Source organism: Curcuma longa, chromosome 3, assembly GCF_044706935.1.
Source record: "Curcuma longa cultivar G26 ecotype Majalengka, Jawa Barat chromosome 3, ITB_CL_G26_1.1, whole genome shotgun sequence".
In the NCBI taxonomy this organism is placed as follows: domain Eukaryota; kingdom Viridiplantae; phylum Streptophyta; class Magnoliopsida; order Zingiberales; family Zingiberaceae; genus Curcuma; species Curcuma longa.
The window spans coordinates 7,688,023-7,713,531 of NC_133863.1; the positions used below are offsets into that span (position 1 = coordinate 7,688,023).

Consider the following 25,509-nt stretch of genomic DNA (forward strand, 5'->3'; position numbering starts at 1 on the left):
GGAAAAGATTTAATGATGCTAGGGAAAGATGCAACCACCGAAGAAAAGATAGAAATCTATTTGGGAATTGAAAAGGATCCGGATATTCTTGAAGATTTTCTTGGTACTTATAGGATGATGAATCTTTAATATCACTGCATGTTTTGCTATAGTTAAACTCACTTTATATTCCCAAGACTTTAGGAAATATGAATCTTTATATTCATTTTGACTCATGGGAGGGTTGTTTTCAAGTCACGCCTTTGAAGACTATGATTTGTATTATTAACAGTAATTTTAGAGTTTTGTATTAAAATATATTATAAAATTTTAAATTTGTCAGAAGAGGTTATCTTCTATTCTTCTTGTTATTTCTATAAATTCTTGATGAATTTCCTAAAACGATGACGATTTAAGTAAACTTGGTGGAATTGTCGGCGGTGGAGAAAAAGTTTGTGTTGGAATAACGGAGCATGCATACGTCGTACCACATGGTGGAGCTCACACTGTTGGGGCAAGTTTGGGTGATTTGTATTGCGGAGGCATTGAAACAGCCCCTGCAGTTACTAAAGGAGAGGTCTCCTCTGCACAACGAGAGGCCGTAGACTTGGTCCGGAGGTCGGCTATTTATAGAATCCCGCGGCGGCGGCGGTGGTGGAGGAGAGGGAAGAGAGGAGAAGATTCAGATTGGTGTCGAATGCACTGCCTGCTGTGTAGTTTGCTTCAGCTGGGAAATTGTAGTCTAGGAAGACTGGACTGCTGGCAGTTACTGCAGGATTAAAGTGGAAGATAATGAGGAGAGACAGCAAGTAAGAGAAGGAGGAAAGCCTAAACTTGCGACGGCAATTCATCTTCACAAATCCAGGAAGAGACGGAGCCATGGAGGTGATTGAACCAAGCGGCAGAAGGGAAGCTCTTAGAAAGGCGTGAATGAACTGAGAAGAGTTGACAATTGGTCTAGAACAGTAAAATTGATTTAAAATTTATATGCAAGAATAGAAAGTTACTCCATATAATCAATAATCGAGGTTATCATGTCAGGCTTACCTCTGATACTAAGTTTACTGCGAAGAAAGAAAAATAAAACGATGGATCATTCTTAAAGAAAAGAGATTTACTGTGCAAAGAAAGAGAGAACAACGAGGGATGACTGTTGACTCTGTCTATCCGATTCAGCACTGCAAGATTGACAAGTTACAGCATCGCCCATTGATGAACCTATCGACCAATCGATTATAACCACACAACAATCCTTTTTGATATCTATTTTGATTTAAATACATAAAATGAAGCCCTCTTTATGTGATTGATTGCCTTTGGTTCTCAACTTCTTGCAGCATCATCAATTAAGCTGCCATACCATTAAACAAAGCACCAAACAGATAATCTCTTGTCAAAGCTGCGAAGATAAAATTCTTGATCATGATTGATAAAGTTTATAACACAATCAAAGTCAGCTAATTACTTGATTGATGGCTGCAAAAAGACTTCCCAGCCAGTTCAAAGTGGTTTGTTTCTCCTCCTTGCAAAGATGATGGTATTGAGATCATAACACAAATATCCTGCCTTGAGGCAGAGATGTTCCATCATACAGATTCATTCCTTTTTATCGATCAATATTTTACCATTAAGAATGTTCTTGGCTGACTTTCTTCACTATCTGATCCTGTGCTTGTGCTGCATTCTGTTGCAATCTAGTTAGGCATTTGGATTCTGACATTTGTTTTATTTCTTGATCCTCAGTTAATTAGCTCGAGCAAACCAGATAGTTTGTACTCTTCTTTTACATGTTATAGTATGAATCATCACCCCCAAATCCATATCAAATAAAAATTAAAAGTAACAGAAACCTGAACATTCACTTAAACTAATATTTAGACACGAGCTCCAAAAGTATTACAATTCAATACAAATTCAAAAAGTTTATATGACGACGAATACTCCATTATCATGTTTGGACCTGTTGTTATCTAGGCTCCAACTCAGAGATTGAAACCTCATTTATAGAAAATTTTGTTGCCTTCACCTTGTTTTCACTATAATTTCTGCCCCTCCCTAGAACACCATTTGCTTCAATGGTTGTGCTGTCACTATGATTGACAAATGCCGGAGCTGAAGGCCTAGGAAGACTAACAGAGTGGCTGTTGAGCATAATAACAACATCGGCCATGGTAGGTCTTTGAACTGGGTCTTCTTGCACACATAGTAATCCTATATGTATGCATCTTAGTACTTCTTGAGTCGGACATTGATTGACTAGCATTTGATCGATTGCTTGTAGAACATTTCCTTGAGTCCAATTGCGCCAAATCTTTGTGAGTAGATGAAGCAAAATAAGTTAATAATTTATTTTTCATTCAAACAAAATACATTCAATCAAAAGAGAAAGGGTGATTGATACTTACATGAGTAATAAGGTCAACAGAATACCCTGAGGATGACCCTCGATAATTATTATTCTTTTGACCAGTTAAGATCTCCAAGGTTAGCACACCGTAGCTAAACACATCTGATTTAATTGATAAGAGACCATGAAGGGCATATTCTGGTGCCATATATCCACTGTCATTAATAGTAAAAAAACAACTTAGATTTAGCACTTTCCTTTAGTAGCAATGTTAGGTTTAATCAATTGAGTAAATAGAGTGTTTACATACTATGTCCCAGCAATTCTACTAGTGTTTCCTTGTGTTTCATCTACTCCAAAAAGCTTTGCCAAACCGAAATCTGAAATTTTTGGGTTCATGTTTGCATCTAGCAAGATGTTACTCGCTTTTAGGTCTCGATGAATGATCTTCAGCCGTGAATCTTCGTGAAGATAAAGAAGTCCTCTAGCGATACCCTCAATGATCTTAAAACGCCTTGCCCAATCTAATTGCACTCTCTTCAAAGGATCTGCTCCATCAATATATGAGATTCTGTTACTTGAGTTTGAACTAGTTATGGCATTTGCAACAGAGCAACAATATTCTCAAACTTTGCATAGCATGACAAGGAATTCAAAACTAAACTACTATATCTAACAGTATGGTGGATAAACTATATCAAGCTGAAAACATAATGAAAATATTCACATTTTAACATAGCTCCAATTTTTCAAAAGCAAAATAGAAAGGAATTCAGTGAATGTAAAAATATTCATATATTGGGCATATGGTGATGCAAAAAATTTACTCATAAATTAGTTAAGCACATACCAAACAAAAACTTATCGAGACTTGTATTAGGAAGGTACTCATAAACCAATAGTTTCTCATCCGATTCTAAGCAACAACCCAATAGTCTGACAAGGTTTCTGTGTTGAAGTTTGGCAACCAGAAGCACTTCATTTTTCAGCTCAACTAGTCCTTGATCGGAGCCTCTCGAAAGCCTTTTCACTGCTATCTGCTCTCCATTCTCTAGTCTTCCCTGCATCCAAAGTACCATGAACATTATTCCTCAATTATCAAATTTAGGAATATGTTGCAATCTTTTATATTAACCTTATAAACCGGTCCAAATCCTCCTTGTCCTAGTTTGTTTGCGTCGGAGAAGTTGTCTGTAGCGATTCGAATACTCTCAAGATCAAACAATAAAGATTCTGCACCTCTTATTTCAGCTTGATGTTTATTGTCTGTTCAAAAATATTTTTCATAGTAAGCAATAAGCAGCATCAAACACTATATAATAGTTCAGCAGCCATACTGAGTTTTTGTGATAGTGGTTTCCATCTTGGCATTGTTGCTTTTGTTCTTCGACAACAAATGAAAATGGCACAAAGGAACAGCAACACTGCTGCAGCCGCAGGGATGACGATGAATAGTATTGTTCCCCGACCGTTGTTACTATTTCCTAAACAAAGAAATAGTAAATGAAACATGTTTCAAATGAAAACAATAATACAACTTTCTTGTTTGTCAAAGTCAAAAAAGATAGACGGGCTTGACCGATCGGTAGTCAAATGAAACCTTGACGTGTAATACAATTTGTCAACCATGCAGATAGAGACAGGAGTAACGTTGAATAATTTAGCTATGGGACATTCAGCTTTAGCCCGTCAACAACGGTGGCTTAATTTTCCATTTCTCCTGTTTAATACTACGCTGCATTCCTAGTGTTCTTTGTTCTAATCCAACAGATGTTGACTATTCTACGGACTGGACTACGACATGAGTAGATTAACAAATCTTTCAAGTCCACAATTGATACAGAAAGTCGGTCTGCGTAGTTGGATTGACTATGCAAGATTTAATTGATAATGAAATCGGGACGCACCTCCAATTGCCTCGTTTGGCCTCGAACTGTTGGAACTCGGAGACGGCGGTGCTTGCGGAGGCGGAGCACCGACGGCGGAAAGATTGTAAAAAGGGTACGACTCGAATCGAAGGATACAACTCGGTGAATACACTTTTCCCCCTTGTTTTGAATCGCAACAGCTGGGAATCGACGCCACCATTTGTCGGAGACACAAGTAACAATCGTCCGGGGACAAGTCCCTGGTGCACTGCACCAGCCCGTAGATCCTGTTGAAGACCGACACGTTCGCCGTTCCGGCCGCGAACAGCCTCTCTGAGCCGCGCGCTTCCAGCGTGAGCGTGTCCATGAGGTTTCCCAGCAGGCTGTCGAACTTTTGGGGGTCGGTGGCGTTGTTGGCATTCCACGCCCAGTACTGGTAGCCAGTGTTAACGACGGAGAAGAAGCTTTCGTTGGAGTAGCGGAGAAGGCAGTCGTCGTACCAGATGAAGGACCTGGTGCCGTTGGGGCACTGGTTGATGATATCTACGGCAGCGGATGCGAGGCAGGCTTGGCAGGAGGAGGAGGAAACGTCGCCGCGGCAGAGGGCGAGGCCGTTGGCGCGGGATGGGGGCTGAGAGCCGACGGTTAAATTGAGGAAGCCGGCGGCGGCCGTCGAGGGGGAGGAGAGGGACGCGAGGAGGAGGTCGAGGTTGGAGCGGAAACTGCTATTATTCGTGTAGTTGGTATCGGAAGGACAGTTTTGCCAGAGAAGGGAAGAATTAATGGTTTGGAGGTTGAGGAGAAGAAGCAAGGAGATCAAGAAGAAGATGGAGTCGGCCATTTTTTGTGATGTTTTGGCGAATGACTAAAGGAAGAGACGACTGGTAGTTTAAATAGGCAGTCGAGTGTTGGATGTTGTTAGAAAAGGCAACTACCATTCGGAATTTTTTTAATCATGAAATAAGACTCGTCGACCACAATAATTAACGACTGTTCGAAATTCAGCGCAGAATTTACGGGTAAAACAAGTTTAGGCATCACCACTCGCCTTTTGGTACGGCGGATCCTTATTGATCTTGCGTGTGGCAAAGAAAATCAATAATTTAGTTAACATGGCAAATCAAGAGGACAATGATCAAATTCTATTTAAGTGATCCAACCACAATAACATTCTATTTATTCGGTTCGACTTCAGCTTCACTCGGTCCGATCCAAAAGTTCCTCAACCGACTCAGTCACTATACCTTGCTCTCACTCTCAACTGACTCGACTACTCGGAGGGTCCGACCACGTCACGCTCCCGGACAGTCCGACCTTGTTACGCTCTCAAATCGTTTCGGTCACTCAGTCTCGTTCTCAGCCTCAAGCGACTCAGTCACTCGATCTTACGCTCGCCCTCGACCGCCTCGGCCTCTGCCAGCCCAACCTCCTCAATCACTCGACCTCACTCGGCCTCTGTCAGTTCGACCTCCTCAATCACTTGACCTTCACCAGTCCGACCTCCTCAATCATTCGGTCTCACTCGACCTTCACCAGTGTGACCTTCTCAATCACTCAGCCTCACTCGACCTCCGCTAGTCCAACCTCTTCAGTCATTCGACCTCCGCCAGACCTCATTCGCTCTCAACCATCTGACCTCCTTGGTCTCTCGGTCTTTGCAAACTCGATCGCTTGACCTAACTCAAACTCGGCCTCTCTCGATCCTCTTCCACACTAAGAGGCAACTAAGCGTGCGAACTTTGTCAAATGATTAGAACGGTTACTAGATTTTCACGCCTGGCTCCCTAGATCTCCTTGTGTTTGTATCTACAGTCGAAAGATGAGAATAATCAGCTTTGCCAAGCTATAGGGTGGTTAGAGATCATCAAATATGGTTCCCCTTGATGATGTATTACCGGCTCAATTTACAAAGTTTGTCTCCTTAAGACACTACAGCGGTCTACACTTATGGCAGCTGGAATGTTCCCTTCGGCAACTATGTAAGCTCCCCGCATGTATGAAGAACTCTCTCTCGAAAAAACTTCAGCTACTTCACACTCCTCTTCTTCTCTATTTTTGTTTTCTTTTACTGACTTGAACGTCGGAGTGACCTACCGAGAATCCCGGCACCCAGTTAATCCGCTCGTTCAGCTTCTTTTCTCAAGTCCTTGAATCAATGGAGTCGACGACGATTGATGTGATATATTCTTGACTGATGACTTAACCATCCACGACATCCAACCGGAACAACTTCATTGCCAGTGCTCGATCGGAACGATAGAGGAGAAACCGGACGGGGGAGAAGCGAACTCTGTAGCAATCGAAATGTTGTAGAAAGGGTAGATTTCATATCGAATATTGCAGCTCTGCTCTAACACCTTGCATCGCTACTTTGTAAGATTTATGAATCCAAAATTTACGCATACTTTGTAATGTTTATCAGAATTAAACATGATCTGTTAATGATTAGATTAGAACAGAACATTAATTAGTGACGAAGAAAACAAAAAACAAATCTAAATCAGAAATAAATGGGGCATCTAATGCCCCTCGACTCGGGCAAAATCCTTCCGTCTGACCCCACCATCAGATTGCACTCCACATGCAAATGATGCTGCCGCGTGTCCCACACCCTCACCTTGAACCGCACGATCGAGCTCAGCTCCAACCGTAGCTTCACCCGCCCGGCTGCCGCATCCGCCGCCAATTGAGCCGCCACCGCGCTCCCCTTCGGCATCCTCACACCGGCCACCTGCCCGGCGATCGCCGTCGTGTTCTTCGGCGGCTGGTAGAACGGGAACATCACCGGCCCGGACGCCACTAGCCGACCTTGGTAGTAGACCGAACCGTCCATGGCGTCATAGTACACCCCGATCTTCTGGTTCGGGTTCCGGTCGGTGACATTGAACGAGAAGGCTGAGTCGTCTAGGCCTTCCGGGTCGCCGATGCCGGGGGCCGCGAAGTCGGCGAGGTGAAACCGGGGGCGGTGCGGGCGCAGGCTGAGCCAGAGGACGAAGAGGATGACGCCGGCGACGAGGAGGAGAGAGAGGAGGACGGAGCAGAGGCACTTGGCGAACCGGCTCGTGAGGCTCTCGAGCGTACGGCGAGAGCTGAACCGAGCTCGATCTCTAAGCATGACTGCCTTGCATGCTTCATGCATTCGTTCCATGCTCTGCGTCTTATAGAGATCAACGCTAGCCAGCTCGACGACCATTTGCTCCTAAACTTTCAGAAAACTGATCGAAGAAAGGAATATACTTGAGAAATTGGGTCGTTAAAAGGATTTCCATTAGTTTATTCTCATAAATGTCATGATACAAAAAACGTTGCAACGAATCCAAGCAACAAGTAGTCAAAAAGACAAGAAATCCGAAAATTAATCAGAGACGAGTGATAACTCTAAATTAATTGATCACGGCGGAGCAGTTCTTCCTGATCTCGCCGGCGTCAATGCGTCATCCTCTTCGGATCAAGATTTTGTTATGCCAGTTCAATCAATATTTGTGTCATTCTTTGCAAGATATGAATATATATTCTCATGGCAGGAAGCAAAGTATAACTTTCAAGAGAGGTTTTAGATTGCACAGAGCTCCATATGCTTTGCTCAAGCGATCAGCTTTCCCAATTGAAACCTCCTCTTTCTTCAACTCTGCAACAAGATTTCAACAATGCCAAACTCCTCCTACCTTGGCCTGGCTCTAGTGTCAATCTTTATGGCCATATCTTTAGCTGCTGGAATCCAGTTCAGGGTAGGAGGCTCAGGATCTTGGGTTGTGCCTGACAACAACGCCACCACCATCTACAACCAATGGGCCGAAAAGAATCGATTTCATATCGGTGATTCCATTGGTAAGTTCAACATTCCATCTTAAATGGAGCAAGGTTGCTTCTCTCACTGTTTGTAGTCCGTCGGAAAGCTTAACTGTTCAATTTGCTTCACTTGGGCTTGTAATAGTGTTCGTGTACCTTCCCGACCAGGATTCCGTCCTCTTGGTCGGCGCTGACGCTTACAAGAGCTGCAACGTATCGTCGCACATTGACGACTTCAACGACGGCAACACGGTCTTCACCTTCACACGCTCGAGTGACTTCTACTTCATCAGCGGAACTGCGACGAGAAGCTGCACGTTGTCGTCATGGCGAACAGGCAGAGCAATAATTCGAGCTTGGCACCTGCTCCTCGTCCTGCCTCTCCACCACCTCCACCGGCGTCGGAGGAGCCCTCCGTGCAACCGCCGCCGCCACCAAATAAGGCAGCTTCCAGAGTAGCCGGAGTAATGAGCACGTTGGGTGCTGTGGCTGGAGCTTTATCATCTGCTTTTTGAGGTTGTGTTTGCTGATAATTATGCAAATGAGTTTGCTATGTGTGAAGAAGTTAAATTAATAAGCAATAGCAAAGCTTTGAACCTGATTAATGGTAAAAAAACGAACCAACAAGTCAAGAACTGAGATCGAGTTTGCAATAATATAGTCTATTATTTAACGGATTTTTACAATTTCTATCGGTTTTATACTAACCGATTTATTACCAGTTCACAGTTTTATGCACAATTTTGATAGAATCCATACAAGAGTTCCCATGTTTGTTGATTATCCAAATCAATGGTCTGTCCTAGAGATAATGTACTAACATGGAACTAAACAAACATTCTTGGGCGCAGCACATCCATCTGTTCCATCAATAACATTGAATCCATCTTCAACTTCTTTCGGTTCTTGATCATTCATCACCTGAAATGCAAACTTATTCAAATCAAAATTTAGCAAAGCGTACATATGAATTGACTAAACAACTGAAAAATAATACCTTAGTTGTTGTGCGATCGATTTCAGCAGCCTGTTTGAGGATGAAAAAGAATACATAATCCTTAACAGATGGGATTAGAACTGAATAGATTCACAAAGAAAGGTCTACTGTAACCTTGGGACTGTTGTACGATGAGGAGGCTGTATCTTGCAAAGAATCGTCGTCCTTCTCCCACTTCAGTCTCAGTTTTCTGCACTCTCCTGATACTGACACATCAACTGTTCTTGATGAAGCTGAAGCAGCATCCAAAATGGTGGAAGAGCAACTCGCCACCTGTGATTTCTCCTCCGCTGCCATGAAGTCCTCCAAGTACATGGTCCATCCACTCTCCTCTGAGCAACAGAGTGAGCTGCTCACAGATGAGTCGATCGATTCCTCCATGTCTTTTGAGATGGAGGAACAGCCTCGAGGAGTCTAATTATATATACATATTAACAAAGACGACAGAGAGAAAACTTGATATGATAACCAGAAACATTACAGATAGTTAAAACTTGATTGTGAAATATCAACTTTTCTTTGTTCCCTTTTTTCATTTCCAGACCTCCCTAGTACTAGCCTTGAATGGCCATTCATGCTCCATAATATCGGCATGGAGGTGGCTCTGCCCACATGGGGCTGCTATTTTATCACAACAAATGCTCGTGAACCTGTGGACACAGTTTTGAATGTTCATCTAAAGCCAAGGCCCTACTACTCTACCCAATTTATTCTGAAAAAGACATCTGCTTTTGGCGATTTCAATTTTCAACCTCCTCCTTGACACTTGATCCAGCTACTCCCTCACTCCGATGGTCAGCATTTATGCAAACAGGAAACTTTCTGATTGAACTTCACATGTTTCATGTGTTGGAAGAACTATGAGCCTGATTCAACAAAAGGGTGGTTTCAGTAACATCATCATATATGAATTTTTTTCAGCAGCCTAAAGAGAAGGAGATTTGTAGGTGTTGAAGATTGAGGTCCCTGTTAATAGAACGGGGAGCTGTCCATGCAGTTCTGACAGTGCCATGCAATAATTGAAGCGAGACATGTTCCCAAACTCTGCCTCTAGAACTGTTGCTCATTGAACCGAGACAAGCCTCTTGCCCTGCTAAAGAGGAATGAGGGCAGGGACTGCATTCATGGCAACCTAGAATTAGAGAGCTTGTGACCATGACAAGTTGGCAACCACATCACTGTTTATTCCTTATCTGCTGAAGACTGGATCAGGCTTTTCTCTTAGAAGAGAGAGAGAGAGAGAGAGAGAGAGAGAGGTTCCCATCTTGACTTGAACACAGGATGGTCTGCCTGGCTCATAAGGCTCTCATAAGGCATGGCAAGGGCAGCAAATAGATCAGCAATGATAACCATAAGAGTAACTAAACTGTTGCACTTTAGGTCACCCAATCAACTGGTTGATGAAGCAGTAGTTAATGAAAATAAAGAGGATATAATTTTGCAAGACTTATAAATTCAATCCACACAAATATTTCCACCTTTTGCTGCTGCCTATTGAGCATAACTGCATGGGACTAGAGATTGGTTGCAAAAGGTACAGTTTCATTAAGTTCTACATAGACTAAAACCAGATACAAAGCAGATAGAGAGGATATACTTTTGCAAAAACATGTAAAATGAATCCACACATTTGAACTCAAGGTCCAATTTAACCACATTGTTTTTACCTTCTGCTGCTCAAACATGATACTGAGCATAACTGCCAAGGACTAGAGATTGGTTGCAAAAAGTACAGTTTCATTAAGTTCCACAGCGACTAAAAATCAAATACAATGCAAATAGAGAGGATATAATAATGCGAGACTTTAAAATGAATCCACATATTTGGTCTCAAGAACCAAGTCAACTGCATTTTTTTTACCTTTTTGGTGCTGCTTGAACATGATACTGAGCATAACTGACAAGGAGTAGTTATTGTTTGAAAAAGGTACAGTTTCATTAAGTTCTACAAGGACTAAACCCAGAAACCAAAGAAAATTTCAAAAGAATCACATTGTGCTTGAATTAGTTATAGCTCATGCTTTCTGAACTGAGAAGCCTAAGATAAATTCCTTGATCTCATTGCTAGCTGCTCTATCCAAAGCTGTCCTTCCATCTCCGTCTCTGATATTATAGTTAGCACCTGCTCTCATTAGTTCCTCAATTTTAGGTTTATCACCTTCGGAAGCAGCTAGCATCAACAAGATATCCACAGGATGAATGTTTTGGCTTAGAAGTTCCTCCATTTTATCATATGAACCTTCAACAGCAAGCATTCCCATATAATTGAAATACTGCAAAGAGTAGGCTATACATTAGGTCTTCTCTCCGACAAATACCACAGATTGATTTCGTGTTAATAAGTAGGTCAAGCTTTGTACAATTGTAACCTCTGTTTCTTCCACTAGTAGTAGTGTAGGAATGATATTAAAAAAGGTTGGGAAGGAAAATTAATTGCAAGAACCTACAACTCTACAAGATAACAATAATAATAGATATTGTCTAGAACTTATCATCTAGGTATTATTGGACATTTCACATCCCTAAACATAGAGGTGTCAAAGGATTCAAAACTTTATTCAGAAACATGAACCTCAAAACTTTGAAGGTTTAAATGCATCCTATATTACGTTGTAACATATAGAAATTTACTTCTTTTCCTTTATTAATGTTCACACTTACAAATTCCACTATTTCCTCCAGTTAAGTCACTTATTTCAACATCTCATCTTACAAGAGAGTATACGTCCTAAAGGATTAAGAATTCATCCACAAAGCCTCTTTCAGTTATCATTTCCTGAAGTCGTTTTAAAGTTCTTATCCCCATTACCATTTTCGACAGATCAATTTTTGTGCCCTCTCATGAAATCCTTATCGTCCGAACTTTAGGTTCCAGTGTACGTTACAGAACCATAAATTTACCAAACAATGAATAAAAAAATACAAGAAATACTGCAGTAAGTAGGAGTAAAGGATCACCTGTTCTACATCGTCCCTATCGAAATCATCCCGCTTCTGACTCCCATATATGCCAGCTCCTTCAGAGTCAACTCCACGGTTCCCAAATCGAAACCAGCACGTAGTTCTATACCCGTTCGTCTCAGGCCCCAACTTGGACCTCAACCTGGAGTCGCTCAACCATCCCAGTCGCCTCGTGAACGCAAGAAATGAAGAGCTCAGACTCACCGAAAACGAAGAAGGAGAAGTAGTAGTACGAAGTGGAATTTGGTATCGTACGGTGCAGGGAATAGAGGCCATGTCGCTCGCTCGCCCTCACCACGGGCGGAACTCGGAAGAGGAAGACGAAAGGTGGGATTTTTATTGGTTTCCCTTGCATTATCCAACCCAAATAGCAGTATCTACTTTTAAAAGTCACGCATTGCTTCGCAACCCACTATCGTCTCGCACTTCGATTGGTGTTTCTTGCGGCCCAGCGCCAATTCCGTTATCGGGCTTCCTTGGGCGAGCAAGAACGACCTTTGTTTCGAGTTAACTGCCGTAACTACCGAAAACATTCTCTTAGTAAACAATTTATATAGAATTACGATTGAGTTCAGCAGTAATTCCTGATTTCTCAACGCAAAAGAAGAAAAAGATTTTTGTTTTTTCTTGCGAAAACAGAAAAGAGAGCAATCAAATGCGAAAGCACAGGACAGTGTTTGGAGGCATTTAGTCAGCAACAGGTGGACCAACTCATCACGTTCTCATCCTTTTCATGGTGGTCCTTTCCTGTCATTTGAATGAAACACAGAGCTTGAACTAAAATCGAAGACTGTTTAGCTTCGCATCGACCTCTGATAACTTCGCTAAATTATGTTGAATCATAGTAAAAAGTTCAAAGAAGGCTGGAAATAATGCATTCAGGAGTGAAATAAATCAGTGCCATTGTTTCAGCATCAAACGTAGCTACTAGACAAACAGCAAGACATAGATAAAGACAAGACGACACCAATCTCGTTCACGAAACCGGCATTATGTGATAGGCAAGCACCCTCTGCTTTCCTCAATCCAAATCAGTGTCCTCGGCAACTCCACCGTTCACTCCATCATTCCGTAAAACCAAAGCCCCCTGCTTCACCTTTAAGCAATGGCAGCTGCGCCGTCGCCGGTGGAGATCGGCGCCAGGGGAACGATTGGAGCTCTGGTGTCCAAGGAGATTGCGTACTTTGAAATGCTAAATCCAGGCCACCATGAACCCTCCAGCCAGAAACTGCACCAGGTGAGTACAGAAGTAGCCTCCATGAGTGGAGGATCTAAGCAAAAGTCAGGTTCAAGTAGAGAAGTGAAAAAGAGGAAAAAGAAAAAGAAGTCACCGGCTAGGGGAGGGTTCCTTCCGAGCATATGCTCTGCTGTGGATGCCATCGACACCAGCCGAAGTGAGAAAGTTACGGGAATCAGCTACAGGAACTTGAGAACTGTAGGATGAAGCTGCTGGAGAACTAGTTGAATTCTCGAACTTGCTGTTCCATGGAAGGATTGAAGCAATTGAGATCTACTTAGATACAAGAACTTTAATTCTCTATGAGAGTGTGTCACAACGACGTCATATTCATTTGTCTGATTTGTTCTCTGTAATGCTCTACTAGGATTGCTACCAGGGCGGACAAAAATAAAGTTTTGTTTCTTTCTTTTTCCTAGTGGACAAGCAAACTAATGTTGAATCTATTGTCTGTTTCGCAAGGTTATTCTGAAATTTTTTTAAGGTATTGATGAAAACTTAGGCTATACTTAGATCCAAAATATTATATTTGTACAGGAAGGAGATAGTTTTTTCAAGAGATACAGTTTGTAGTGGTAATGTTAACACAAGCTATTCAGTATTTGAGTAAAGAAATGGTGGGATGTAAGAAGATGATATAAAGTTATACAAATACCAAGAATCAAATGTGTATTATGGCTCTGATGACAAGTTCCTTAAGCTATTACTAGTTATAGGCCAAAAGAAGTTGTTTGAACATTACAAGGATTAGTAGTCAAACCATCAGAATCATCATCATTTCCTTTTATCATGTTGAATCAAGTAAAATAAACTTCAATTGTAAGATCAATAGGGAACATCCTGAATAGATGATCATACAAACAAAATCTGAGGAATATTCATGTGATCGAAGAAAAAAGAACCTTTTATATAGTAATTTCATGCACTTTTATGGTTTCTGATACAAGGCTCTACATTGCACTCATGTAAAAGTTTTAGGGTTTATGTGTATTTCATCCAACACAACTCGGCACAAGCGTTCCAATAAACCATATAGAGTCACCAATGGAGTCTGTATGCATACTCGTCTGGTAATATGAATATTATCTTGTATGAATCTAATTTGGATATGTAAGATCCTTGAAGTTTCTGCTTAAGTGGCCTGAGAAAAGAAGGACCGTATTGCATCATCAAATTGGTGATGAAATACTCTAGATTAATAGTGCTTAGTTGACTCCTCATAATCCTTTACACGATCGAAAGCCATACAAACTGAGCTTTCCGCAAGGGCAATATATGCAAAGGAAATCACTAATAATGAACCTGAATGCCCAAGAATTCATGCAAAGATGATACCTTGTGGAAAGTAATGTTACGGATCCGATCAGACGCGACCACAGCATACACAGTCACGCGATCCCCTGCCCGATTCAAGAATACGCCGTCACATATCCTTTGCATCATGTTCATGTGAAAACTGAGTGATCCGACGTCGGAATGAGAGTACAGGAAGGAACGCCCTCGACGAGGCTGGCAAACGCTGGTGACGACTGCGGGCAGGCCACAGGCGTGGCAGTCGAAGGGCCGGATCCCGGTAGGGGATAGGGAGACGGTTTCATGGCCGCGGAGGGTGTGGAATTGTAGGAATAGACGAAGAAAAGGAATGGGAGAAACGAGAAGGAGAGGAGCAAGGAGATCATGGTCCTTCTTCAATCGGAGAAGAGCTCGCCATTGTTGAGAGATCCGGCTCAATACTCGGTCCAGCCCAGCCCAGATGCAGCACACTGCACGGCGATTCTCTGTGCGGACGCGCGCATGGATGGGACAACGTGCGGCCTCCTAGCCAATAATATCTTCCCCTTCTTCTCTTTAAGGTACTGCCATCTTTGCTACCCGGAAATGTACCTCTTTTTTTAGCGACAATTGATAGCGCGTAGGATATCATAGCTTGGGGTATTAAAACGCGTATGAAGTTGAAAGTTGAATAAGTTTTATCTATGTTCTCGAAAGTATAAAATCTTCTCCGTTTATGGCTTTCCACGGCCTCTTATCCCATCGTTTCTAGGGTTAGGGTTCTTACCGACCCCTCCCCCTCTTCTCACCTCCGGATCTTGTTAGAATTATTCATCTATAGAATCGAGAGCGTGTTGGTGATCTAGTGATCGATTTGTATCCTTCGTCGCCCGATTGAAACGCGAGGCTTTGAGGTCGTTGATCGTTTCCTTAGCTCGACAATGATGCAGACGGGTGGTGGAATGGTTCAGCCCCCAACAATGGCGCCGCCGCCGATGGAGCAGCAGCAACCTCCCCAGCAGTGGATGATGATGCCGCCGCCTCCTCCTCAAGCGCAGTACTACCAGGCTGGCCCGGCGCCGCCCATGTGGAACCAACAGCCTTCCCAGGTGCCTCCGCCAGTCCCCCAGCCTCAGTACCAGGCCCCAGTACCGGTTCCACCGCCCCAGATGCAGTACCAGGCAGCGTCAGCTCCAGGCCCGGCCCAAGCACTGGCACCCCAGCCTTCATCGGCTGATGAGATCCGGACGCTTTGGATCGGTGAATTGCAGTACTGGATGGACGAGAACTATCTCTACAGTTGCTTTGTTCAGACTGGAGAGGTCTCTGTTTCATTATTCTCTTTTTTCTATGCTAACATTTTTCTTAATTTATCTGATTGTGTTTTTCTGGACTAATGGTCTTATATGCTGGTAGTTTCTTTATAGCCAAGATTAATATTACCGTGTCTGTGTGACTACTTTTAGAAATAAGTATCTTGCACAAGCACAGATTTTAGTTGTCAATGAAGCAGTACCATTAATAATGGACGTGGTTAAGTTTTCCATCGGAGATTAACATTTTCTTATGATTGATTAAAATTTTCAGTTGTAGAAAAATTGAGGTTTCTTGGATGAATAGCGACTAAACTGAATATATATATATATATATTTCACAATCGAGTTATTATCCTTTCATTTTTTGATGTGCTGATTTGATTGATTCCCTCTTTTGTAATAGGTAAATTGCAAAGTAGTGCAGTCAACTAACACATAAAATATTCATATATCGCCAAGCAGTCACTTTTGACACATAGACTATTTTGATATTTAATAAACAACACACAACTAGAAGTAACATGGAATCCTGAACTATAATATCCATGGCGAATACAAGTGCTGTTTATTGAATGGGCTAATTTGGCATGCTGAATGTTGTATAGGACATAGAGTAGCAATCAGATCTTTCTTTCTTATTTACAGTATCGTGGTAACTAGTTAGCTATCTTAGTATTTTTAGAAATGAATTTGCCAATAATTCTTTCTGAAATTTAATGAAAAATTACTGAAGTATCAGATTTATTTGTTCTAAGATAACACCATTTTCTGTCTCAAATCACTGATTTCATAATTTCTTACAAAGCTTGAACTTTGTTTCCTGTGCATTTGTAGCACGTCTTCAGTTTAATTCTGTGTTTGTACTTGATGGGGCCTTCAATGTTGGTTTTGGTATGGGTGTAGTGGTGCATGCTACATTATGGCGTGTATTAATTTAGTTTTCTTTTCTTTTCTGATTCCATGTTTCTAACATTCCAGGTTATTTCAGTTAAAGTAATCCGTAATAAGCAGACAGGGCAGTCTGAGGGTTATGGTTTCATTGAGCTTGTATCTCGTGTTGCTGCAGATCGAGTTATTCAGATGTACAATGGTCAAGTGATGCCTAACTCAGAACAAGTTTTCAAACTGAATTGGGCATCAAGTGGAGCAGGTGAGAAACATGGTGATGGTGTAGATTATACAATTTTTGTTGGCGATTTGGCTGCAGATGTCACTGATTATATGCTGCAAGAGACATTCAAGAGCCACTACCCATCAGTCAAGGGTGCCAGAGTTGTTACTGATAGACTGACTGGGCGCACCAAGGGTTATGGGTTTGTTAAATTTGGTGATCCAAATGAACAAGCAAGAGCCATGACAGAGATGAATGGTGTTTATTGTTCTACCAGAGCCATGAGAATTGGTCCAGCTGCTAATAAGAAGAGTCTGGTAACCCAACAGCAGTTCTCTACAAATGGTATGTGGTTCATATTAGTTTCTGAAATTCAATTTTGTATTTACCTAACAGCCTCATCCTGTTACTGAAATCCGTCTTGATTTATTGGTTGAATGCTGACATCTAATGTGTATTTGGTAGATAGTGAAATAAGACAACCTTAGATTTATGGTATTAACTTCAAGTTGAACCAAGGTGTCAAGGCCATTGCTTTCTTTTTACAAGTTTTCTTCGAGAACATATCCTTTGTGAAATTGGGCTCATTAAAAATATTATTTAACAAAGAGCTCTTATAGAAACTCATATTGTCTCAAAGCAGGATTCCATACTTCCTTCTTATAGGACATGGAATTGGCTTCAGCTGAGATGCATATCTACTATAGTGGTGGCCCCAGTTAGGTCAGTGTTTTGATATTGTCATAATGTGTCTAGTCGTTTCTTGTGGCTTTATTGCTACAATTTGTTTTTATTTCTATTTAATCATCGCAAGCTATTTTTTATATCAACTCACTGTCACCTACTTGCCTCTGTATTTTAATTCTCTCAGCTTCATGCATTTGGCATCTGCCAGTCAAATTTATTACTGCTATAATCATCATGCTGATCAAGCCTTTTCTTTTGGTCTTCATTCTTTGCATCTACCAGCTTCGTTTTTATACCATCTATTGAATATTGCAGAGGTTTTTAATTCTATTTTGAAAGGATTAACATGTTATATGTTGTCATTAAATTATTGTTCTTTGAGGGTCCTAAGTTTGTTACTCTTGGCCTTCTTCTTGATTGTGATCCCTCAAGTCTTTACTGGCATTTGTTAAGTTATTACTCTAGCCTTTTTTTGGTCTTATGTTCCATTATCATGCCTTTTCTATTACTCCTAACTGCAAGTTGTGTTTTCTCCAAATGACCTCTCTCTAATGTCTGGAGAAGATGACTTGATTCCAGTTCTCATTGCTTGCATTTTTTCAATCTTATGTTCCTACTGAAGTCTAGAGTTATTATTGAGTAATTTCCTTTCACTTCATAGTAGTTGTTTTGATCTGACAAAATATCTACAGTTAAAAAATCCCATTGATTTAGTTCAGCAGACTCTCTTACATGCTCTCTCTGTTGCTTAACATGGTGGCTCGTTTTTTCATTGTCTAAATTATTATTTTTGTTTCAGTAGATTTGTTTCAGCTTTATGTTAAATAATTATGGATTATTGTAACCAATGCACTTGTTATCTTTGAGGTCAGAAACTGTTTTTTGTGTGTGTGTGTGTGTGATTTTTGCTTATGGTAACACACTTTGTGGGTGTATAATGGCTGGATGAATCTACTGGTGATACAGTGTTTGGTAGCCTAGAAATGGTTGTAGATAAAATCATAGATTTCTGTGGATCTATTAAACTTATTGGTCTCATACTTTATCCACTTTCAGTGCGTTGACTAGAATTATTCTTATTTGCTTAATAAAAGTGTCTGTAATTACATACTATATCAATCGCTAGAAATGTATGAAGGTGTAACAATTGAAAGGAAACCTACAAATAGAACATTAATTGCACATTCAGAAAGTAAAGCAAACGAATCCATTTTTTCAAAAAGGTTTTTTATTTTAAAGGTAAAAATCTCTTTATATTTGTCATTTGAAATTTGTAAAATTTAATCATAATGCAAGCTTGGATGCATATAGCTATCACCAGTCTGTCATGCCTTTACGTGCGCTTTGCTTTTGCCGATTGGCATGAAATGAAATTTGAAACCATGGTCATGGTTATGCCCACAAACATCATGAATGGAAACATATAATGATCATTGCCTTGTGAGATTATTTAGCTCTATTCAGAAAGTTCTATTTTTATTTGCAGCTTCCTACCAAACCCCACAGAGTGCTGACTCTGAGAATGATCCAAATAATACCACTGTGGGTATTTGTTCAACTTTACATATTATGAGCTGCAAAGCCTTAGAATACTGATATGTGTCATTTGGCTTGTAGTTGTTTGTTGGCGGGTTGGACCCAAATGTCACAGATGATCATTTGAGGCATACATTTGGCCAATATGGTGAAATAGTCTATGTTAAAATACCTGTAGGCAAGCGTTGTGGTTTTGTTCAATTTGCTAATAGGTGAGCTCCTCATTGGACTTGAAATATTAAGTGGGCAACAATGTAAATTACCATGCTCTTTCTCGTATAGTAATTTGTAAATTGATTTTTATCAGAGCTAGTGCTGAGGAAGCTTTGAGGATGCTTAATGGGATCCAGTTAGGTGGTCAAAGCATTCGACTCTCTTGGGGTCGTAGTCCAACAAATAAACAGGTTGAACATTGTTATGTTATAAAAGTTGCTGATTTATTTTACCATTTATTCATTCATTCATTTATCTATTTTATTGGTTATCAGCCACAACAGGATTCCGGCCAATGGAATGGAAGCTATTATGGGTACAACCAAGGCTACAGTGCCTATGGATATGCTGCTCCAGATCCTAATACATTTGCTTACACAGGATATCCAGGATATGGAAACTTTCAGCAGCAGCAGCAGCCACCTCAGGTAAAAGCTGTTGATAATGTTATCTCAATTTCGTTAAGATTAAGTTAGAATCCTAACCATTATATCTTGCAATATGATAGTAGAAATATGAATGATCTAGGCAATAACATAGGCAATGATAATGGACCTGACACTGTCACTAAGTTTCAGATGCATGATATTCTCGGTGATCATACTGATGGAACTTTTATGGTTCCTGTCATATTAAATTTGAGATTTGTTCTTTGATACCAATGTACGATTCTCTGTTCATTGGGTTCAGGTCCATAAGTGTCAAGGTATTTTTTCTTGGATTTAGGATCAATGAAAAATCTCTCTTTCTTGTATTCTTTTTTTTCAGTATTTGTTATTCCAAACTTTAAACAAAAATCAAAAGATCCACTGCACATTTGTCACATACTCGATTGGAGTCATTTATTGTATAACACGCATCTTGGAGAATTTGCTCTGCATATTGGATATTAAAGTTTCTTGAAAGTAACTGCAGCATGCTGGAACTAGAGGTACCGCATGACACTGTCCAAGTAGTTCATAGTAGAATATCAAAGTGATGAAAACTTAAATCCAAAATAGATAAATTTCTTGGTAGATGCAAAAATAACTGGTCGTGTTCTACCATGTAAACATAATATGGCTGAACCTGGTGCTCTCCACATCGCTATCTTGTTTGAATTTTATATAGTAGACAAGGAAAATACCATGCCTTCAGGACAAAGCCATTGCATAGTGTACAGGATGTTTTGTTGATATCAAATGGTGTCGTATAAATCTATTTTTACATATTGATTCGACATGGTTGTACAATTACAATTTTCCATGTGTGCTCTCGAACTCATCTGTCAAATTCATTGTCTCGATTTTGCAGGCTTGAGTTTACCATCTGAAACGGAAACGTTAGCTATCTAGCTTCTCTTTCACTGGGATATGTGGGTGTTGGGCAATCCCTCTGTCGGTTTGCCCAGTGTGTATTTTGCTGAGACTCATACTTAGTGTACTGGCTGCAGTTTAGACCAGTTTTGACAGATTGTGATGTCAGAGATTATGCACTTTGTGCTACTGCTATATTTATGTAATGTTGACATGCGTACCTAAACTTAATTGCTTGCTGCCATTCGTCTGTTTATGATTCACAAATGGTATATTTTATCTCTTCGTCCTTGTTTAATTGATGATATGGTTTTTAATGATTTTTTTTTCAACTCGCACTCATGGTTTTAGTTTGCTTTGTTGCATGATTAACTATAGATTTGATCTAATTTTAACCCGCGTTCATGATTTTTTTTCCAACGCGCGCACTGATGATATACTCGTAATTTTGTACTCTGTTTTTCCAACTCGCGCTCATCAGTTTGCTTTGTTGCTTGATTAATTTCTATACTCTGTCTTTCACCTGCGTCTAATTCAATTGATAAATGAAATTTCTAATTAGTTTGTTGATAAAATTTGACTGAATCTTATTCTGAGATGGTTTGCGCTTGAAATATGTGTTTTGTAGTTTAAACCATCTTTAAATCCCATAAATGATCTGAAATGCTTAATAGGAAGATTGTCGAATTAATTTAATGATTCATTTTGACTAAAATATATGAGTTCATTTGCGCTTGGAACAAGTGTTTTAGGTTTCATCCTAAATCCTTAAAAGGGTCTAAAAGATCCAAAATTATTGGATATAGAAATGCACAAATTGCTCAACAAGTTTGTTTGGTTCGTTCAGTTTCTCCTCTCAACGACTTCATTGACAAAGCAAAGAATGGGTGATGCAGAACTTCTCTTTAAATTTTGCCAATGGTTTCATTGTTATGCCTGAAACTTTTACTGTTTTTCAGCTCGACTGCAGGACGGATGATTAAACCCAACAAGAAGTGAAGCTTATTGTAACTTGTTTGGCCGGCACCGGCAAATATTAAGGTTAAGCACTGAATGAAGATGGATTTTCTTGCTCAAGTGGAAAAGTGAAGATAATCTGGTTCTTCAAGTCAATTCATGTTTCATGAGTAAACGAAAAGAAAAACTAGGTTGGGAGTTGTTCTAAAATGTGGTTCATGAAATCAGTGTTTCATTGTCTTTCAGAACAAAAATGATTCCCAAACACAGGAGAATGATTCAATTAGAGAATGACTGTGACCTCTAATACTTAACTCAAATACAATGATAGTAATTCTTACAAACTGTAAATTAACTCTAAACACTGTTTTACACCTGAATTGTTTGTTTTAGACCCCTTTTATGTTTAATGAAATCTGGTTCAAATGTATGGATCGAGCCAAACTTCACATCATATTTCTATGAAGTTCTGTTAATGGTCCATGATGATTGAATGAAGCTCCAAAACTAAACCACAAATATAAGCATGCATTTGAAAGATTTCATATCATATTTCTGCTTTCAACTCAGGCCATGCATTATGTTATGGCCAATTCAAATTCTCAATGCAAAAAGTAGTAAGCAATATTTGAGATACACCATGCAAGAAATGAGACTAGTGATCATATGTAAGACCCAAAAATAGAAACTATCATATCTATGCGAACAAGACCATGGCAGAGACATGAACTGAGCTCTCCTCAAGGCTCTTGATCAAGCTTATCACCCTCTCGTGACAATGGCAATACGCGGAAGCATGCATCCATTTCCTTCTCATGGTTTTAGAGTGGCCTTGTTCGACGACCAGATGCCCGGCCGCAGAGGAGGGCGTTCCTGGGGATTGGGTTCTCATCCCTCCATGAGTTGGCCGGAGAGTAGACTCGGAGATAGAACTGCTGCCCCAAATACTGTCTCGCCCAGTTCTCTGACCGGATGTTCCATATTCCTACATTGTCCAATGGCATGTAGATTGCAGACCATGATTTGGGGTACACCTGCAAATAAAAACCCCCATCGATCAAGTCACCTTCGTCTCAACTATTTAGAATCAACTAAATTGAATCCTCACCTGAACTGTGCATCGAGCTACTGCATCTCTCAGGTTGTAACCATTCCTGCTGGCTGGTGTCCATTGCCCTCCATCCATTCTGAAACTTAGCAATTAGTAATCTGAAACACGAAGTCACAGTTCATACAAAATGGCAGCAAGCCTCACCCGACGACCCAGAATGAGTATCCATCAATGTGCCATGACTGCACGGTGGCCTCCTGGTTCTCGAAGATGATCTCGACGTAATCTCGCATGTTAGACGCCATGACTGAGGTCTGCAGATAACCAGACCCATAAGTCGGGTTATCCGGAATGCTTCCCAGGTTGAACACTCCCTGGATTTTGTAGAAATCGGCCACTTTGAGCGGCGTGTCGGCCGGAATGAAGGAGACACTGTTGACGGCGTATCTCTGTTTGCCATTGATGACAGGAGCAGAGTTGGCAAGCCTAATGGTTCTGGTGGTGTTCACGAGTCCATAATGGTATGAACCTTGTGGATTTGGCCTCGGTCCGCTTGCTGTCAGATTCCATCTATAGAACAAGCTAATGTCAGAAATTGAAGATGACAAAACCAACAAATTTTAATCTCCTTATGTACCTAATGGATCGCGCCTGGTTGAGCGACCAGTCAATCTGAATAGTTGGCCCTCCCGGAGCTGGACCGGAGGACTGCCCGCCGGAGTTGCTGTACCGGAAGACGGCGGTGTTCGATAGCACCGTGCTCGTGAACCGCGTCGAGACGACGATGAGGTAGTCCATCGGAGGTTGATCGGCCGTGACTAGAAACGAGCAGGACTGGCCCAAATGGAGGTCGAAGGAAGAGTACGCGTTTTGGAGAGTGTGCGATCCTTCCACTTCCACCAACAACAATGTGTGTCCTTGGATTCTTACGTTCAGTGATGTGGCCAATCCCACGTTCGATATCCGGAAACGATATGTTTTTCCTGCAAATTTGATTCATACAATAAAAATAGTAGTTCAATTCATTCATCAGATCTCTATGGAAAAAGAGAGCTACCTTGGTCGACGGTGAAGGTGTTTCCGTACTGTCCTCTGCCATTGATCAGGACGCCATCAGGGAAGGGAAGATCTTTGCCGCTGTCTAATATGTATCTCAGATCCTGTAAAAGTTCAAAACCATCAATCAAGTAGGTTTCGTGCATCCTTTGGTAGAAATTGGTGAAGGGATGGAGCTTACAGTGTGGTTAGCTTTGAACCAGTCACCGACCAAAAGGGTGTAATCATCTGCAGGAGGAGGGAACGGGACGGGGATCATCGGCCGGCTCAGGATTCTGATGCCGCCGAATCCGCCGGCGGCCTTGTGGAACGCCAGAGATGGGAAGTAGAAGTAGCTTCCGATCTGGTCCTTCATCTGCATGACGTAAGTGAAGTTGCCGCCGGGTGGGATTGGGCAGTTGGTGCCGTAAACACCATCTTGCCATGAGTTTCTCCTCTGCTGGATCCCATTCCTGCCAAACAAGCAGACATGCAAATTTCAAGCAGATGATGGAACTGGAAGAGAGCAGAAATCGAGCAAAAGTTACCATGAAATGAGGAAGGGCTCAGGCAAGCTGTTGAAGACATTGATGATGATGTTGTCGTTGGTGACGGCATCGATCGGTGGTCCTGGAAACTGGCCATTGATCAAAATCCCCTGCCACGATAAAAAGAAGCTCCTTGAGCATCCAGATGACGAGAATAAAGCAATCACACACAAACACACACCTGTTGCTCGACACCAAGAGGCCAGATAGAGCCATAGGTCACGTTCCAGGTGTAGAACCTGTAGGGGTTCTCCCCCAGGACACGAGAAGGCAGCAAGAGCAGCAGAGAGAGGAAAGTCGCCAACAGGCTGCTCTTCCCCATCCTGAAGATGATGAGCAAGGACGAGGAAGAGGAGCAATGCGAGTCCAACAATGGATCCATGGCATGATATAATAGCAGGTGGCGATTATCTTTCTGACAGTGGGATAGTCGTAGTGCTGCATTAATGGTGAATTTGCTGGGTTCGTTAAAGATTCACATTAGCATATAGTTTTGGTAAATTTGTGTTCTTGAAAGATCTTAGTTGGAGATCTCGAGTAGTGAGTGTTGCTGCTTTTTCTGACTTCAATGTTTGCTAGCTGTATCGTCACTGGCATTACTGTCTGTCAGCGTTGCATGGCTTCTTTATTACGGCCATTGATGAAAAACATACAACTTGCAAAACCATGAAAAAAACATGCAAAACCAGATCGAGAGGATCACTAGTGGAAGGACAACCAACATTGGATGCTCTGTGGAAATCTACCAGTAATTAATGACTAAAACTAAGTGGATTGAATCCAGAAATATGATATTAAAAATTCCAGACTGCATGGAAAAGATGCAGAGACTTGCCATGTGAAAGGGCAGGGTTCTTCCTTCCAGTTCCGCAGCACGGAGACTCTGGTCCCATTGATTAAGTTAAACCTTAATTATTATAGCGCGTCGGTGGGATTAGAACGCCCCCATCCCGATGCATCATTGCATTGTATCTAAAGGTCTAGATCCGCTGACTGTTATCTCCATCTCATCTCCATTTTCAGTCAAAGTCAAAGTCAAAGCTGGAAAATAAATAAGTTTTAACTGAAGTTTAATTTCATAATTTTGAGGTGAAAATATTATTACCTTACCTAGTTGATTTAATTAACATAATGTTTGGTGGGCTTGGGCTGAGCCTGATCCGGCCAACAAATTTATCAGGCCCAGCCTTTCCGGCCCATGTATATGGCGGGAAACAGAGACCGGTCCCACCACGCGCTACGCGGGTGCCTAGATGTATTCGGTTAAAATCGAATTGAACCAAACTGAATTAATAGAAAATTAAATAAAT

General features: G+C 41.2%; 6 protein-coding genes and 3 pseudogenes across 6 annotated transcripts; 3 read left to right on the top strand and 6 right to left on the bottom strand.

Moving 5' to 3' along the window:
- Positions 1 to 391: 391 nt before the first annotated feature.
- Positions 392 to 860, bottom strand: LOC141823593 (cysteine-rich repeat secretory protein 38-like; annotated as a pseudogene).
- Positions 861 to 1,841: 981 nt separating this feature from the next.
- Positions 1,842 to 5,048, bottom strand: LOC141824027 (cysteine-rich receptor-like protein kinase 25). The gene is made up of 7 exons (XM_074711255.1): positions 4,234 to 5,048; positions 3,664 to 3,810; positions 3,462 to 3,592; positions 3,177 to 3,387; positions 2,637 to 2,874; positions 2,385 to 2,541; positions 1,842 to 2,290 (listed from the first exon to the last, which is right to left on the bottom strand). The coding sequence occupies exons 1-7, from the start codon at positions 5,033 to 5,035 to the stop codon at positions 1,946 to 1,948; spliced, it is 2,031 nt and encodes a 676-aa protein (XP_074567356.1). The 5' UTR covers positions 5,036 to 5,048; the 3' UTR covers positions 1,842 to 1,945.
- Positions 5,049 to 6,694: 1,646 nt separating this feature from the next.
- On the bottom strand, positions 6,695 to 7,333 carry LOC141822829 (NDR1/HIN1-like protein 1). Its single transcript, XM_074710144.1, has one exon. The coding sequence runs from the start codon at positions 7,331 to 7,333 to the stop codon at positions 6,695 to 6,697; it is 639 nt and encodes a 212-aa protein (XP_074566245.1).
- Positions 7,334 to 7,841: 508 nt separating this feature from the next.
- Positions 7,842 to 8,498, top strand: LOC141822843 (early nodulin-like protein 9; annotated as a pseudogene).
- Positions 8,499 to 8,706: 208 nt separating this feature from the next.
- On the bottom strand, positions 8,707 to 9,361 carry LOC141822810 (uncharacterized). The gene is made up of 3 exons (XM_074710132.1): positions 9,095 to 9,361; positions 8,981 to 9,010; positions 8,707 to 8,904 (listed from the first exon to the last, which is right to left on the bottom strand). The coding sequence occupies exons 1-3, from the start codon at positions 9,359 to 9,361 to the stop codon at positions 8,800 to 8,802; spliced, it is 402 nt and encodes a 133-aa protein (XP_074566233.1). The 3' UTR covers positions 8,707 to 8,799.
- Positions 9,362 to 10,750: 1,389 nt separating this feature from the next.
- On the bottom strand, positions 10,751 to 12,281 carry LOC141825217 (protein LHCP TRANSLOCATION DEFECT-like). The gene is made up of 2 exons (XM_074712603.1): positions 11,939 to 12,281; positions 10,751 to 11,253 (listed from the first exon to the last, which is right to left on the bottom strand). The coding sequence occupies exons 1-2, from the start codon at positions 12,215 to 12,217 to the stop codon at positions 10,996 to 10,998; spliced, it is 537 nt and encodes a 178-aa protein (XP_074568704.1). The 5' UTR covers positions 12,218 to 12,281; the 3' UTR covers positions 10,751 to 10,995.
- A 702-nt stretch (positions 12,282 to 12,983) lies between these two features.
- LOC141825688 (uncharacterized) lies at positions 12,984 to 13,622 on the top strand. Its single transcript, XM_074713075.1, has one exon. It carries the CDS (start codon positions 13,047 to 13,049, stop codon positions 13,383 to 13,385), a length of 339 nt encoding a protein of 112 aa, XP_074569176.1. The 5' UTR covers positions 12,984 to 13,046; the 3' UTR covers positions 13,386 to 13,622.
- A 1,581-nt stretch (positions 13,623 to 15,203) lies between these two features.
- LOC141824596 (polyadenylate-binding protein RBP45-like) lies at positions 15,204 to 20,852 on the top strand. The gene is made up of 7 exons (XM_074711909.1): positions 15,204 to 15,772; positions 16,745 to 17,222; positions 19,051 to 19,106; positions 19,182 to 19,312; positions 19,408 to 19,504; positions 19,589 to 19,741; positions 20,607 to 20,852. Exons 1-7 carry the CDS (start codon positions 15,392 to 15,394, stop codon positions 20,610 to 20,612), a joined length of 1,302 nt encoding a protein of 433 aa, XP_074568010.1. The 5' UTR covers positions 15,204 to 15,391; the 3' UTR covers positions 20,613 to 20,852.
- Positions 20,853 to 22,247: 1,395 nt separating this feature from the next.
- Positions 22,248 to 24,586, bottom strand: LOC141824595 (L-ascorbate oxidase homolog; annotated as a pseudogene).
- Positions 24,587 to 25,509: the final 923 nt, after the last annotated feature.

What these genes read in the sequence shown, in the direction of transcription:
- LOC141824027 (XM_074711255.1), bottom strand. Translation starts at nt 5,035, where the DNA reads ATGGCCGACTCCATCTTCTTCTTGATCTCCTTGCTTCTTCTCCTCAAC. An exon ending in GCCAAACGAGGCAATTGGAG is followed by an intron (nt 3,811 to 4,233) that starts GTGCGTCCCGAT and finishes TTCTTTGTTTAG; the next exon opens with GAAATAGTAACAACGGTCGG. An exon ending in AGTAGAATTGCTGGGACATA is followed by an intron (nt 2,542 to 2,636) that starts GTATGTAAACAC and finishes TATTAATGACAG; the next exon opens with TGGATATATGGCACCAGAAT.
- LOC141822829 (XM_074710144.1), bottom strand. Translation starts at nt 7,333, where the DNA reads ATGCATGAAGCATGCAAGGCAGTCATGCTTAGAGATCGAGCTCGGTTC.
- LOC141822810 (XM_074710132.1), bottom strand. Translation starts at nt 9,361, where the DNA reads ATGGAGGAATCGATCGACTCATCTGTGAGCAGCTCACTCTGTTGCTCA. An exon ending in CATCGTACAACAGTCCCAAG is followed by an intron (nt 9,011 to 9,094) that starts GTTACAGTAGAC and finishes ATCCTCAAACAG; the next exon opens with GCTGCTGAAATCGATCGCAC. An exon ending in TCGATCGCACAACAACTAAG is followed by an intron (nt 8,905 to 8,980) that starts GTATTATTTTTC and finishes TTTGCATTTCAG; the next exon opens with GTGATGAATGATCAAGAACC.
- LOC141825217 (XM_074712603.1), bottom strand. Translation starts at nt 12,217, where the DNA reads ATGGCCTCTATTCCCTGCACCGTACGATACCAAATTCCACTTCGTACT. An exon ending in ATAGGGACGATGTAGAACAG is followed by an intron (nt 11,254 to 11,938) that starts GTGATCCTTTAC and finishes TACTCTTTGCAG; the next exon opens with TATTTCAATTATATGGGAAT.
- LOC141825688 (XM_074713075.1), top strand. Translation starts at nt 13,047, where the DNA reads ATGGCAGCTGCGCCGTCGCCGGTGGAGATCGGCGCCAGGGGAACGATT.
- LOC141824596 (XM_074711909.1), top strand. Translation starts at nt 15,392, where the DNA reads ATGATGCAGACGGGTGGTGGAATGGTTCAGCCCCCAACAATGGCGCCG. An exon ending in GCTTTGTTCAGACTGGAGAG is followed by an intron (nt 15,773 to 16,744) that starts GTCTCTGTTTCA and finishes CTAACATTCCAG; the next exon opens with GTTATTTCAGTTAAAGTAAT. An exon ending in ATGATCCAAATAATACCACT is followed by an intron (nt 19,107 to 19,181) that starts GTGGGTATTTGT and finishes TTTGGCTTGTAG; the next exon opens with TTGTTTGTTGGCGGGTTGGA.